This window comes from Mesoplodon densirostris, chromosome 12 (genome assembly GCF_025265405.1).
Source record: "Mesoplodon densirostris isolate mMesDen1 chromosome 12, mMesDen1 primary haplotype, whole genome shotgun sequence".
In the NCBI taxonomy this organism is placed as follows: Eukaryota; Metazoa; Chordata; class Mammalia; order Artiodactyla; family Ziphiidae; genus Mesoplodon; species Mesoplodon densirostris.
Window position 1 is genome coordinate 40,572,181 of NC_082672.1, and position 15,621 is coordinate 40,587,801.

Sequence of the window (15,621 nt, forward strand, 5' to 3'; positions counted from 1 at the left end):
AATCCCACTACTGGGCATATACCCAGAGAAAACCATAATTCAAAAAGACACATGTACCCCAATGTTCATTGTAGCACTATTTACAACAGCCAGGTCATGGAAGCAACCTAAATGCCCATCTACAGATGAATGGATAAAGAAGACGTGGTACATATATACAATGTAATATTACTCAGCCATAAAAAGGAACGAAACTGGGTCATTTGTAGAGACGTGGATGGACCTAGAGACTGTCATACAGAGTGAAGTCAGAAAGAGAAAAACAAATATCATATATTAACGCATATATGTGGAATCTAGAAAAATGGTAGAGATGAACCTGTTTGCGAGGCAGAAATAGAGACACAGATGTAGAGAACAAACGTATGGACACCAAGGGGGGAAAGTGGGGGAGGGGTGGTGGTGGTGTGATGAGTTGGGAGATTGGGATTGACATGTATACACTGATATGTATAAAATAGATGACTAATCAGAACCTGCTGTATAAAAAATAAATTACTTAAATTAAATTAAAAAAATAATAATCCTTTTCTTCAGACTCACTAGCCATATTTCATGTGCTTCAATAGCCACATGTAGCTAGTGGCTACCATAGTACACAGAATAGAACATTTCCACAACAGAAAGTTCTACTACTTCTAGAAGATTCAAAATTTTCCCATTTTTTAAACCTGAAATTTTATGCCAAAAATGAGTATCTAATAAATATTTGTGTAATAAAACTGCAGTTTTCTCATAATTTTAAAACACAGCTCAATTCAATTTTTAGTTGTGGAAAATAGGCAGCCAATTAAGGTAAGCAAAACGGAGTGGAACATCATTTTTAAAACTTCTGGAAGGCTTCACATTGTAAGCTTCATGGAGCAGGGGACTATGGGGTCATTCTAATAATCACCACTACTTAACAAAGTGTCTGATATATGGCTGGTGTCTCAAATTTTTAACAGTGATTTCCTCTGGAATTAGAACTTCTCTGATGTCTCTGTTGGAGAATGGGGAGACCTGAGGTTTGATTTTCAATTTCGTATACTAAAACTGTAGTTTAAAACTGTATATTTATAATATACTTAGATTTTTTTTTAATAGTGACAAGCTTTAAAGTTTGGGAAATGTTTAAGATGGACTATTTTTTAAAGATATAACTTGCCCTCCCACCTCCACACACATACATCAGAAACCTACATTCAGTAGTCTAATTATTTGTCCATCTGTACCCTATGAACTGTTTGTGAATACACATGCACATTCAAATAAACCACATTTCTCTATTCCCCATAGTAAATGCAAACACATACATGCACAGAGAAAACTTGCCTCTCCCTTCAGATTCTCAGCCAGACAAATGGTAATACTTGAAGACACGTTGATACTACCAATTATATTGACTCAGAAACTGGTTAGTAGACAATCCTTTAACTTTAGGCACATCCCGTAATATTTGTTCATTACTTAAAAAAAAAAAAAAAAAGAAGCCACCGAACTGAACTAGGTTATTTCTAAACTAGTAATATTTTTATGTTCCAGGCATTTACTAGTTTGCTTTGTGATGTGTTCATGTTAACAATTTTAGTAAGTTAAAAAGCTTTTGGGACTCCCCTGGCAGTCAGTGGTTAAGACTCCATGCTTCCACTGCAGGGGGCATGGGTTTGATCCCTGGTCTGGGAACTAAGATCCCAAATGCCACATGGTGTGGGAAAAAAAAAAAAAAAACTTTGTTGAAGTGTGACTTAAAAGTGCTAACACATTTTATATTTTAAATTACAGCAATACTATCAGTTGCCCAGAATTGTTCTTGTCCCTATGAATGGTTCAATTTTCCTTGGGTGTTAAGAATTTTAAAAATCGTATTTTCTGTGTTTTCACAATGTCTTGGAATAATAGAATCATAGATCTATTTCATTCTTTTGTCACACAGCATAACCATACTCAAACCAACACTGCTCTTATTCTTTTAGATCTGGGAGACCCTATCGTTTTAAAATTTTAGCATCCTCATCTTTTTATGCTTACTTCTGTCATGTATGGATCTACTAAATTACCTACTTTAGACTATCACACATCTCATTAACTTTATATTCCAAATTCAACACTCTAATACTTTATCTTCTTTGTTGAATAAATATCCAAATATGTTAATCAACATTGCACTGAATCTAGCTAATAATAAATACTGTCCTTTTAAAGATTCTGGAATCTTGTGAATCTTATTTGCCCATATCCTCATAACCAATGGAAATGTCTTTGATAATTGTGAATTGATGCAATAAAAGTTCCAAAAAATCACACGGTATATAAAGGCTATCTTTATACTAAATTAAAACTTTATTGAATAAAGAACACTCTCCAGAACACATGATCAGATGGACTAGGTCTACATTACATGCAATGAAGCTGAACATGACAGTAGTTTAACATGGAATGTCAAACAAGTTAGTATTTCTCATTGTACAAAACTGCTTATGTAGTTGACATGCAAGAAGAAAAGTATGATATTCTGCATTTTCACTAATCATCCGTGATGAATTTTAAAAAGACATTTGAAGAAACTGGTAGACTTCTTTAGGATAGATTTCAAATAAATTAGTTACATGTGTACTACTGAAACTTCTTTCAACCTCTCTTGCATTCCAAATAAAATCTTAGTGCAAACATCAAAGTTGCTGGTTACTCCAAAAGACTGTCAAACTCATGATAGAATAAAACTTCTGAATTAATGTGCATAAGTAGGACAAAACCAAGAATACCAGTTACTGCAAAATTCATTTAGGCACACTTAATAGTCCACTCTAAGCATTTTTTCTAAGTCTCTCACATTAAGTACTAAAGCCTGTTTACAGTACTAAAATTCTATCATTCAAGCATCAATGATTATATTTCAGAAAAAGAAAATCATTCATTTCAGCAATAGCATTACTGCTATATTCTAAAAAAAAGAAAAAAGGAAAAAAAAAGAATCATAATTAACAAAACCAGTATCCATAATAGGATACATGGAGAAAAAACATTTTAGGGGAAAAAAAATGTGCTTTACTTGCACAGCAGGAATTATATAATGTAAACACCATATTGGCCCACACCACAAAATCCATGAGAAAGGTTCAAATTTGAACACCATGTGTGCATTATTTTCAAATCTGTGTTTGTGAGTTTATACTGCATCTGCTTGTACCAATACATGACAAATAAAACACACTCTTCCACACACATTCACATACAAGTGATTGTTAAACATTGAGCATGGCTTGCTTCCCTGACTTTAACTCAAAAAGTGGTAAGTGATATCCCAGTTGTTTTTTAAATGTCTACAGAAATCATTAAATGAATGTGAATAGTAGTTGAGGAATGATGCAAAGTGATGGTAATAATAACGTGGATGTAAAAAAGAATATACGTATAACTGGCTGAGATTTGCAAATGCATGGAAAGTCTTCTTCTGTGGGCCGTGTCTGAACTTTTAACTGATACCAAAAATAAAAAATATAGTAGCACAAGTCCATTGACACCTGGAGGGTCAGGCCTAGAAAGCTTACCTTCAAAGTGCAAATTTTAACAATGGAATGTTTTAGCAGGGACATGAGGACAATCCTCTGTCTTCTTCTTGACAAAGAGAAGTAGGATGTTCAGGAAGTATTTTCTCCTGGCCAAAGTTATTTCAGTTTCTTGGTAAAAAAAAAAAAGTATTTAACCAAAAATATCACCCACCCACTCTTTCACATACACAGAAGTATTCTTAGGGGTGTGTGGGGAAGAAAACGCCCTTAACTATGGATCACCTAATGCAACTCTTATTTAAAATTTAAGTTCTTTGAATGAACTACATTAAATACCAACATGTACCTCCCTCATCCCTTCCCTCTCCACCTGCCTATCCCTAACACCCCCAGTGAACCAGGTATTCTAATGTCTTTGTGTTTTCTAAGCCTCGTGACAAGGCTGTTGAGTACCACCTCCACTGGAAAAAAATGAACACCTAAGGTGCACTTTCTATAGCACCTTTTTCTTCTCCACAATTGAGTGGAATCTTTATGCTCTCAAGACTGGACCTAGATCTCTAGGTCATCAGCCCGAGGTCGGCTGCTGGCACGACTGCTGGCTCTGCTGGAAGGTCGCTGGTCCACAACGGCTAGAGGTTGTAGTTCATGGCCAGCATCGAGCTTTTTAGAATTCTGGTGGTCATCAGGGAAATCAAAAGGCTGTGCGTGGGAGTTAGAGATGGTGCTCCCTGCCTGCCCCATTCGATTTTGTTCTGCACTGTAATTAGCCCAGTTTTGCTCACTTGCTTGTTTGTTGTAATTGCGGCAGGAAGAATTGTTTCTGTCTCCAGTAACCAGCTTGTACCCGGGAGGAGACATGGGTGAGAGGGGAGCGGATGGGGAGGAGCAGCCATTGAAATAAGCATATTTTGGAGATCCACAGTCTTTGGAGGTGCTCAGTGGGCTGGTGGAAGTGTGGTAAGGATCGCTCTTTCCCTTCACGCGATCCTTAACACCCTTGAAGAAGACATAGAAGAGTTCGATGATGTTCAAGCCAAGAGACACCAAAGACACGACCAGCATGAAGATGATGAAGATGGTTTTCTCTGTGGGACGAGAAAGGAAGCAGTCCACCTGATGCGGGCAGGGGTCTCTTTTACAAGTGTAAACAGCACTCAAACTGAATCCATAGATGTACCACTGGATCAGCAAGAAGGCTACCTCAAAGACAGACTTGAAGAGGATACTGATGATGTAGGTTCGCAGCAAGCCCCCTCGCATTTTCACCTTGCCATGCTCTTCAATGCCATACTTGAACTTCTTTATTTCAATCTGCTTCAAGTGCATTGATACCATTGATTGATCCACATTGATATCATCAGTTTGGGCAGCTTTGAGTTCCTCCTCTTTCTTGTTCAGTTTCTCTTCCTTTCGCATCACGTAGAACACATGAGCCAGGTACAAGAGTGTGGGAACAGACACAAATATGATCTGCAGGACCCAGAAACGCACATGAGAGATTGGGAAAGATTTGTCATAACAGACATTTTCACAACCAGGTTGTTGAGTGTTACAACGAAAGGCAGACTGCTCATCACCCCAGGCTGACTCAACTGCTGTCCCCAGTAGCAGGATTCGGAAAATGAAAAGGACTGACAGCCACACCTTCCCTCCAGCGGTAGAATAGGCTTGAACCTTGTCAAGGAGTTTGCCTAAGGCACTCCAGTCACCCATGTTGCCTGGGCACCACCTGAAAAGAAAAAGACAACTAAATGATCATAGACCACAGATTGTTAGTTTAATATACAGTTTCTTTCAGCCAGCAGTCAAAGTACTGTAAAAGATCTCCTATCTTTCTAGCACTCTTCAAAAATAAACAAACAAATAAACAAAAAAAAAAAAACCCACAAGTGCAAACTCTCCCATTTTCCCCTGAAAAGAGCTCTCAAATTTTCTTGAGATATGCTAAATCTTAGAAACAGCAGAGCCTATGTGCAGAGTACATTACGATCTTAACCTTGCGAAGATGTATTACTTGCTCAACCACTGTCTTACCACGTGACTTGAGAAGTTTTCTGCACTAAGTGTCTCTGCTTATTTTATCCCTCTGGATGGTCCAATTAGAGGACTGTTCTTACCTGATAGGTCTGTGTCTGCATGCACACCCAAGCAAAATGCTGATATGTGGTATTCAAAAAGCATGGGTACCTAAGAATTGAGGTAAGAACACCCATACCCATGCATATGCATGCAACCTGTTTTCAAACCTCATTCCTATTACATATAGTACTTTATTCCTAATTGTATCCTGAAATGTTTCTCCTTGGTAATTCAAGCGTCATTTGTGCATACTCTACAGTGTAGTCATTTATACTTCTCTGTTTCTTCTTAAGCAGTGACTTATGTGGTTCAGAAGTCTGTCTTCTGCCCAGAGGAAAATACGTTGTACTGAAACACACCATTCTGACACACTGTGTCACTAGATGCAGAAACCTACTTTCAAAAAACAAGACTATATGCACATCACATTTCAAGTAAGAGTTCAATTGACCTCAATACTAATTATAGCCTGAGAAATAAAAAGACAACTTTAGTGTTATCTCTAGTAAAAATGATTGGTTTTAATCTTTGGATTGCTGTACAAGTAAGTTCCTTTACTGGGCTTTGGGCCCTCACCCCACGCACTCTATTTAACTTCCTATCAATACCTAGATATCTCAAGCCTAGGACTTCCCCATTATTGGGGATGAGAAATAGCCTCATCTATAGGTATGACAGGAATTCCAGAGGTTATTTAGTTCAATTTATTCTTCTAATGCAAATAGTCCTTTTAACTGATGAAAAGTGAGGTCTTAAGTATATAGGAAATATTCAGCTATCCGTGGAGCCAGGAAAAGACTTTCAATCCCAAGACCAAGGCTTCCCAATGCACGACACTGGTCTTAAAATTATAGCAAAGCTGGGTTAACGTTAGAAATGTTTCCGTGCTTTAATATATACAATCTTAGCGGGGGCTGAAATCTGGTAAAAAATGAATAACATTGCATGTGGCAGCCAGAGAGAATATAGTCTAATTTTCAGCAGAGAGTAATTGGAGGGTTCAGAATAGGATGAAGCAGTCAAAGATTATTTAATAATTAAAAACAAGCAAAGCAAAGACTTTTCAGGAGCTTATTGAAGTTTAAATAGTATAACTAAAAGTAGAATTATATAGGCTTCCTAGAAATATGTTTGTTGTCTGGATATAAAGAATTTTTCACCTGGTATTAAACTATAAGCCATCTTCTCCTTGTGGGAAGTAAATGAGGTCCATGGGAATTTTCTTCCCCACCAAGCAATATTACTTTTCTGTCTAATGCCTGTACCTCCTGGCTATAGAGGCCAGAAAAAAATGAATTGGAAACCTGGCCTGGGATTTCCTGGATGGAACAAAGAAGAGATGGCTGATCCATAAACTGAAACTGTATCAGCTATCTAAAGTAGCAGTCAGTGGGTATTTTGATGACAGCCCAGAGACTGGTGCCAAAGAAAGGGGGGTGGGTGATGGGTAAAGGTTGGAGGTGAGTGGTAAAGGTTGGAGGTGAGTGGGCAAGTTACAGGAAATAACGCCCCCCTGCCAGTGGTCATAAAAAAGGGAGCTTCCCCTCTAGGAAGGGCCATTTTAGATTGTGAAGTGAAATTGATGTATGGAAAGAGCAGTCAAACAAGAACAAAGGCTTGTAGGACTGACAAAGAGTTAAATAGCCCGGGAAAAGCTTGAAAAGCTGGAAGAGAGGCAGTAATTTATCTTTGACGGACAGTTTGATGTGAGAGAATGCAAAAGAAAGAAACTACAATTTAGGAGAAGACACTACACCTGGAATGAAGAAGCACAGTCCGTGAGGGTCAAACAAATAGAACAGAATTCTTGAAGCTCTATCAGTAGACAGTTTCGATGTGATGATGTGTAAATTGGTCCCGATTCTGTGTAGAGAATTACAATATTTTGCCAGTGTCATCTGCTTTTGCTCAATACTCCAATTTTGCGGGGGTGGAGGTGGGGATGAATGACAAAAACAATCAAGTATAAAATGATAAACTGCACACATCTCTTCACATTGACACAATGATCGAGCTCAAGAAAAACTTAACGTGCTTCAGGTACACTGAGCAGTTGTCATTTTAGTCAGTGTTTCATTATTATTCAAAGTAAAAAATGTAGATGCTGCTGATGATGACATTTTTGGTGCTCTGTCTCATCTCTCGTTCAAAATATTTAGGAGTGGGGAAATGGCAGGAGAGCAGAAAGGGGTTGAGTGTCTGAAAAGGCCGAGGGGATGGGGGGCAGGGTTAGTATGGGGAGCAGAGGTCTCTGGGCAACTGGGAACTGAGCTTACCCTTTACTGTACAGCCCCTTGTGCCTCCAACTCCATCGGCTGCTCCCCAAGAGCACAAGGACTCAAATGCTTTATTCAAAATGAAAAAAAAAACTTCTAAGTTACTTTTGACTGTCCCTTTTCCAGAGCCATATAAACAAATCACTGTGCCAAAGCTACAGTCACGTTGCTGTGTCATTAATGTTCTAATAATTATTAGGAGAATTAGAATATATTTTACTTCCAATTTGAAAGATTTTCCCAAGAAGGGACACTGTAATGAGTTGAGAGTGGGAAATTAAAATAAAATAAAGGTAAATAGGATTGCTTCCTGATAAAAATCCACTTAATGGATTTTTTGGGGGGAGGGGCGGAAGTACCGTGTGTGTTTCTAATATCCTAAACCAAAACATTATAAGCCCCTTGGGACTTCCCTGGTAGCCCAGTGGTTAAGACTCCGAGCTTCCACTGCAGGGGGCACAGGTTCAATCCCTGGTTCGGGAAGGAGGAGCCGGCATGCCCTAGGGTGCAGCCCCCCAAAAAACAACTATAAGCCCCAAAACTAAACTGTAAACTCTCCTAATGTTTTTCTTTAATTTTTGTAAGAACCCCTCTCCCTTGCAGTAAATGTCTTTGAGTGGGCTTAGTTGTGACCATTCCTCTATAGTTACAACAGCCAGATGTGCTTTTGGTAATATTCATACCCACACATAATTAACATAATCCACATTCAATCTGTCTGCAAATTCTATAGGCTTTATCTTCCCCCCAAAACAGACTATTAGTCTCACCACCACCCCTGCTCTTAGCCTGATCTCAGCCATCATCAGGTTACTTGTCACCTTTCTTCAGGTTATATGTCAAGACCCTAGTTACCCTGCTCGCCAATCTACTCTCCTCAGTCAGTCTTGAAAAACTAACAAGATGATCTGCCTTGATCAGCTCGGTTCCATCCCCGTGGCTTGTTCTGGTATCACCTCATCAGCCAGCACTCTAGGCCTGTCACTTGCTACTCCCCTTGTTCTGTTTTTGTTTTTTAATGGCCCTTAGCTCTACTTGGCATATTATGTATTTACTTGTTTATTGTTTGTCTGCCTCCATGACAAGGACTTATCACTATCTGCTTTCCTCAGCTAGAATGTGAGCTCCATGAGGGAGTTTCTTTTGTCCACTGCTGTATCTCCAGTGCTTAAAAGAGTTAAGAGACATTGAATATCTATTGAATGAATTAAAAACGGCTTGTGCAAAGAAAGGTACCAGGTTTCACCAGTTTTGCTTGTTTGTTTACTATCTCCTTGGGACTCTCTTAATTATAGTTATATATCCCAAACTTCTGAAGTTTCAAATTAATTTAAAAAAGACTTCCACAGTAAAAAAAAAAAAAGTGGTATCGTCAGCATCTCATATTACACGGACTATTAAATTTTCAAGTGATAATTGCTGTAACAGAGAACTATCTGAAACAACATACTTTAAATGATTCCTGAACAGGCAATATGACTGAATTAAGAAAACAGGCTCTTTAACAAAGAATTTGTTAAACAAGGTCTTGAATTTATTACACAAGGTCATAGTGATTTGGGATTCTTGCAGAACTGCACCAGGGATCATAGATATTTATGCAGTTTCACTATTATGCTGTTTTACAGGTTAAGATTTTAAAACAACAACACCAAAAAAAAAAACAAAACAAAACTTTGTGCTGTCCAATTCTGCAGTATTCTAATTCTGACTGGACTACACAATTCAATTGTCGCTGAAAGAGACCCCACAGTGTCTTGCAATAGAAGAAATAACCTGTTAAAACTTGTGTTTATTTCAAGAATGATAAATCTCTGGGTAAGATTGGGGCTCTGAAGGGAAGAGTAACAGCTGATATCAACCCTGGTTAATATAACATCTCTATATTTTGAGTGTATGTTAGGCAGTTAAGTGATTTGAATCAGGTACCATAGAACATGTATATTCCCAGTTCATCAGGTAATATACAACATTTGCTTCCTTATTATACCTGGGTAGTTAGCCTAACTCTGTGATGTATCAAACCTATTCTGTGTAAACCTCTGTCCTGTTTAAAATTCTGTCTCATGGCTCCCTGACTAGCCTTAGATTCCTATGTAAAGACTGAAATACTGCTACATTTCTGCAGGTATCTGATGTGTGGCATTGCTTTTTTGAGGGAGATGGGATGGGGAACACACTAACAAGCTTTCTTTCCCTGGCCCTCACCCTTTTTCATCACCCAGTCAGCACACATCAGCCTCCACAGAACAATGAGATGAGACGGGAGTTGAGGAGTGAGGGACTCCATCCAAAGAGACAATCCCCTCCCTAGTCCAATAGCTACCACTCAACTCCCCTACTAACGGAAGTTTCTAATGGTCACTTGAGGGGTGCTAGAGGAAAGAGCCTAAGTCAGAAGCTGCAGGCTAAAAGCCATGTTCTTAGATTGTGATTGGATGGACTTTAAAATAACGCTATTTCTATCAGTTTTGGTGCTTCCCCCAAATGTCACCTCCAAATTTACCATTTTTATTGAAGAGCCTAGTTATTTTGTCATCATATAAACACACTCTTAGAGCCCTCACAAGTGTATTGATTAAGAACAGTCTATGGCTTCCCTGGTGGCGCAATGGTTGAGAGTCCGCCTGCCGATGCAGGGGACACTGGTTTGTGCCCCAGTCCGGGAGGATCCCACATGCCGCGGAGCGGCTGGGCCCGTGAGCCATGGACGCTGAGCCTGCACATCCGGAGCCTGTGCTCCGCAACAGGAGAGGCCACAACAGTGAGAGGCCCGCGTACCGCAAAAAAAAAAAGAAAAGAAAAGAAAAGAAAAAGAACAGTCTATTTTCCTTAATGAGCATTGAATGAATAACTCATGCACATGAAGCTCTTAATAAAAGCTCAATAAGGTTTAGCTATTACTCTTTAAATGATTTTTAGATATAGATATAGCCCACTTATTTTCTAACTTTCTTTAGCAAAATAGCAACTAAGAAGTGATTAACATTTTCCTAATGGTAATCAAAATTAGTTTTCTAGATGCTCCTGTAATGAGTACAATATTGCTATTTTAGCAACCTCAAAGAGATCTATGAGAAGGAGGAATTTACCCTTTATCAATTAATAGGGAGAAAAGACCATGAAGAGGGTCTTTGTGTTTCTATTTGGAGGCATCTCCTCTAAATCAAGGAAAAAGTCATATACTATAGAATGTAACTGCCTTACAGAAATTGCTAAAAAACTCTATATATTTTCTATATTACTGTAAATTTTAAACATTCCATAAAACACATTTTTTTTGGTCGTCCTGCGTGGCATGTGGGATCTTAGTTCCCTGACCAGGGATCAAACCCACGCCCCCTGAAGTGGAAGTGCGGAGTCTTAACCACTGGACCGCCAGGGAAGTCCCAAAACACATATTTTTAAGAAACGATTTAGAAAGCTAGGAAAACTTGGATGTGAAGGTTATTGAAAGTTAAGATTAACTTTGGCAAAAGACAGTATGTACATACATAGCCAAATGGTGAATCTAGACAGGCAAAGTGGAGACAAAGTGGAGAATTTAGGTAGTTACCCGAAGGAGGTTGTGGGGGGACTCCCATTGAGGAGAAATTCTGGGGATGTTTTTTAAACTTGACTTATCTATACTGAATATTGACATTAATGGTAAACTCTAGATAATTAATAATTAATAACTTGTCTCCCCAGAGCTGAACTAACTTAACGTGTGTGAATATGCTCCAACAATCTATTCAAACAATTAAGAATCTTGAAGGGAAGTCAGATCAGAACAGGAAAGGTGGAGTCAAAGGTATTAATCACTGGTGACTTCCCTATCATTCCCTTCCCTCAGTATCATACATAGAAGCTCTGAGGCTCATACCAAGCTACCCCTCTGGATATCATCAGAGAAATGAAGGAACACACTGTAATATGAGGTTTCCATCCTTCTCTAGGCAGGAATTGGAAACATGTAAGTAACAAAACAACTCTCAATATCTGAAAACACACCCTTTCAGACGCTTGCTTGGAACTGTGTTTCTCAGCGTCAGCAATGTAAGAATCACACTGTAAAGGGCTAGGAATTGAGTGGATGGGGCGGCAGTGATAAACTATAAAAGGTAGTAGAAAAATGTGGAACATATTTAAACAGTGAAGAGAGTAGGATCAAAGCATTACCACTGCATTTTCCAGGCAAAGGACAGGTGATAACTATACTGACTTTGGAAACTACAAAGCACCAGACATACACACTGCTAGGACAGAATATCGCAGTCTGGCCTATGTAGAAGAATTACCCTTTCTCCTGAAGGGTTTTCTACTTGGCTTCTTTCATTCTTTGAGACAGAGTTAATTTAATGAGGTCTCTGCATTACTGCAGGATTTTATTCTTGGCAATCCTTGTATAAATTAGGCTTTTAAAAAATTTTCATAATCTACTCTTCAAACTGCCTGAGGCATTTTAGACTGAATTCAAGTGTGCCCAATTATCAGAGGGTGAGATTAAGTATCTTTTCATTACCAGCTTGGTTTGGGAAGCAGAAGAAATTAAACCCACCTCCAAATAAAGCCACGTCTATTTTTCTAACAGTTTATAGCTCTCCTCTTCCCACCCCTACTTTGTACTCCTGGAGAGAAACACAGGCACACCCTAGGGTGAGGATGAGGTTGGTCAAGGAGAGCTTTTGATAAGCTTTATCAGAGATGCTCTGTAAACATCAGGATGGCCAGCCAAGAGGATAAGGGTGGGCGAGCCGCTGCTGGGAACTCAAGATTTGAGCTTCCGAATTCTGTACTGATCTGCTTCTGGACACGTCATGAGCTCTTTACTCATTTCATTATGGGGCTTCCTCCGCTCTCCCCACCCCATCCCTATTCTTGTGAAGTTTTGAGAACTTACAGAAGAGTTACAAGTGCCATTTAGGCACCGTGATTCCCAAGGTACTCAGATTTCCTTATGCTTTATACAGTAGGATTCAACAAGTTCAAAAAAAAAAAAAAAAAAAAAAGGACACTGCCGGTGCGGGTTTTGGAAAGGAAATTAGATTGACACATTTAATTCAATTAATCACTTGCTCTTCTTTTACCATTTGGCCACAGTCCATCCCCCCCCCCCCGCCTCTCTCCCCCTCCCCCTTCCTTTCCAGTGGCGGAACTCGGACCTGCGCTGGGTTTGACCGTGAGGATTTGAGGGAAACTTCTCAGCAAACGTTTCCAAAGCGCGGAGGCTCGGCAGTGCAGGAGCCCCGGGCGAGCCGGGCAGATGATAAGATGGCAGGAGGCGCCCCGAGCCCTCCCGGCCCCAGACCCCCGTCCTCGTTCCGCAAAGCTTTCATTTTTATTTGCTTTTCAGCATTCTCTGGTGCAAATACTTCAAACTGCAGGGTCACACCAAGAATTTAAACTAATGAGTCTGTGGAGTTAGAACAGACAAAATCCCTACCGGACACGAAAACGCACGGTTGCATTTCTGGCTAACAGAATGTGTGTTACCCATAAGAGCATGTAAGAAATTGAGACCTTTTAAATAACAAATCAGTGTTATCTTTGCCTACTGGCAGCACCGCACCCTGCGGCTCAAACTCAAAAATGTTGCCCAAGAGCTCTGAAGTCTGCTACAGGTTCGGACAAGCGGAAGGCGGCGGGGTCGTGGGGCTGGGGGGAGGTAGCTCCCTCTAAGGCGCCGATTTAAGAAATTTCGTTCCTATTCTTTCTAGGAGCCCCTGTCTTAGGAGACCGTTTTGGAAATGCACCCTGGGATATACTCTCTTCTAAACGTCCGTTCTCTCTCTGTTAATGCTTTGTTAAGTAACCACCACCCATTCAAGGGATTTCACCTCCTGAACTGCCTCCTGAACTACCCTCTCCTGAGGGTCTCAAGATTTTTGCATAGTGGTTGCTAATACAAAGTAACCCTTTACTGTTGCTTTAAGAACCTCAATATTACGGCTCTGATTTTTATACCTTTTTGTTTACCGGGTAAAATTCTAGGAAGGGACCACGTGGAAATCAAGCAGCAAGGTCTTAACAAAGCACTTTGTTACGAAGTTTGCTTTGCAAGGCTCTAGAACATCAATCAAGATTTCCATATGAAAAAGTACAAAGAGTAGAATTCTATAGCAAGCACGTTAAGCAAATTTGCACTTTGATTTTTCTGCTGTTGTCAGTCAAACCCCCAACCTAGGCCCCCTAACTCCGCCCCCCTCAAAGTTACAAAGCACCTAGACTATGACTGATTACCCCAAAACAGTAAAATTATCCTCTAAAATGGAGAACCAAATATCCAGTAACTTTATTCTAATATTCTGATTCTAATCAGAAAGATCTGAATCTTATTTACCTGTTGCATTATTAAAAGAAAACTTTTTAACAGTCAAAAAGTAAATCCCGTAAGTTCAGTTTTAAGTTTAAAACTACAGACACTTTCAAGTTCATCATTCCCTTTACAATATCATGTGAAAGCTACATTTAACAAATTTTAAAACTTTAGAAGTTTTTCTTGTAGAAAAAGAAAGGAATAGGTAAAGATCTTTTTAAAAACTTACCCTTTCTCTTGAAAGAAGTGAAGTAGGCACGCCAAGTGATTGAACTCCTCAGAAGATGAAGTCAAATGCAAAAACAAGTCCAGGCCCTCAGACCTGTCTATTTAAAGTTTAAAAGTCCTCAGCTATCTGGTACTTTCCTCACTCCTTCCCCCTAATGAAAGAAAAGTGCTGATACCTCATAAAAGCTTTTTTCTTACTTGGAGCACAGAGCTTTTAAAAGTTTCAAACCACTGACTCAACAAGGAGGAGGGACTAGAAGAAAGGGGCGGGGAAGAGGAAAGGCGGGCAGGAGAGTGGAGAGGAGGCCGGCGAATGTGGACGGGTAGGGGAGAAGAAGCAAAGAGGAGTAACCAGCCCAGAGAAAGCTGTACTTTAAATCTGCTGACTAGAGAAATGAAATAGCATTAGAGACGTGAGTTCCACTGCTTGTAGCTGCTCCTTACAAAAACAATTATGGGTTTTAGTTAGTGCTTTTTTCACCAAAAGTCCAGGGATGATAAAAAAAATAGTGTATTTTAGAATATTACTACCTTTTCTAAAATTTTACTTACTGTAATATTACAGTAAGTTAATGTGGTGGAAAAGAGTATAGCCAAGGCATACTTGTTTCCTATTGGCCAAGATGTGTGAAGTTAAAAGTGCCTGTGAGTGAGTCATTTGATGAGCTAATTCCTTTCCTCTTAGTTTAAGTAGGGACAGTGAACAAAGGAAATGGAAATGGGAGAGAGAAATTTCAAAAATGAACATTTTATGGTGGTATGCCCATCCCAAATCCACCTTCCATCCCCTTGACTGCTTTGAATTTTATTCTTTACTGCAGTTTAGCAAAAACAATGTAGTTTTATGTAGCAATAGTTATAACTGTATAATATATAACACATTTTGACTGTGAAAATTTTGATATCTAACCTCTGCCAGATCTCCAGGGAACTGAAAATTTATAATATCTCAGCCCCATTCATGCCAACTCACTAAAAATGAAATCTCTTTTGTAGTGAAATGTCAGGATATTTTTATGAAATACTCATATGTTAAGTTGGCATTAAGTGGGTCCCGAAATTATCAACCTTCCTTGAGACCATCTCCCTCTCTAAAACCCACTGGATAGTTTTCTGCCTGATGACAGCAGAGGTCTGCATATAATTTTTATGTGCTTTTCCACCACTTCTATGGTCCTCCCTCTTCAGCACTCTGCATTAGGTTTTGTAATAGCCTGAGTCATGTGGCCTCAGTCATAGAGTGGGT

General features: G+C 39.3%; 1 protein-coding gene across 1 annotated transcript; it reads right to left on the reverse strand.

The window, feature by feature from the left end:
• Positions 1-2,303: 2,303 nt before the first annotated feature.
• On the reverse strand, positions 2,304-14,581 carry GJA1 (gap junction protein alpha 1). Its single transcript, XM_060114882.1, has 2 exons — positions 14,377-14,581; positions 2,304-5,223 (listed from the first exon to the last, which is right to left on the reverse strand). Exon 2 carries the CDS (start codon positions 5,205-5,207, stop codon positions 4,044-4,046), a length of 1,164 nt encoding a protein of 387 aa, XP_059970865.1. The 5' UTR covers positions 5,208-5,223; positions 14,377-14,581; the 3' UTR covers positions 2,304-4,043.
• Between the last annotated feature and the right edge of the window lie 1,040 nt (positions 14,582-15,621).

Excerpts from the sequence above, each read along its gene's own strand:
- GJA1 (XM_060114882.1), bottom strand. The coding sequence starts at position 5,207 with ATGGGTGACTGGAGTGCCTTAGGCAAACTCCTTGACAAGGTTCAAGCC.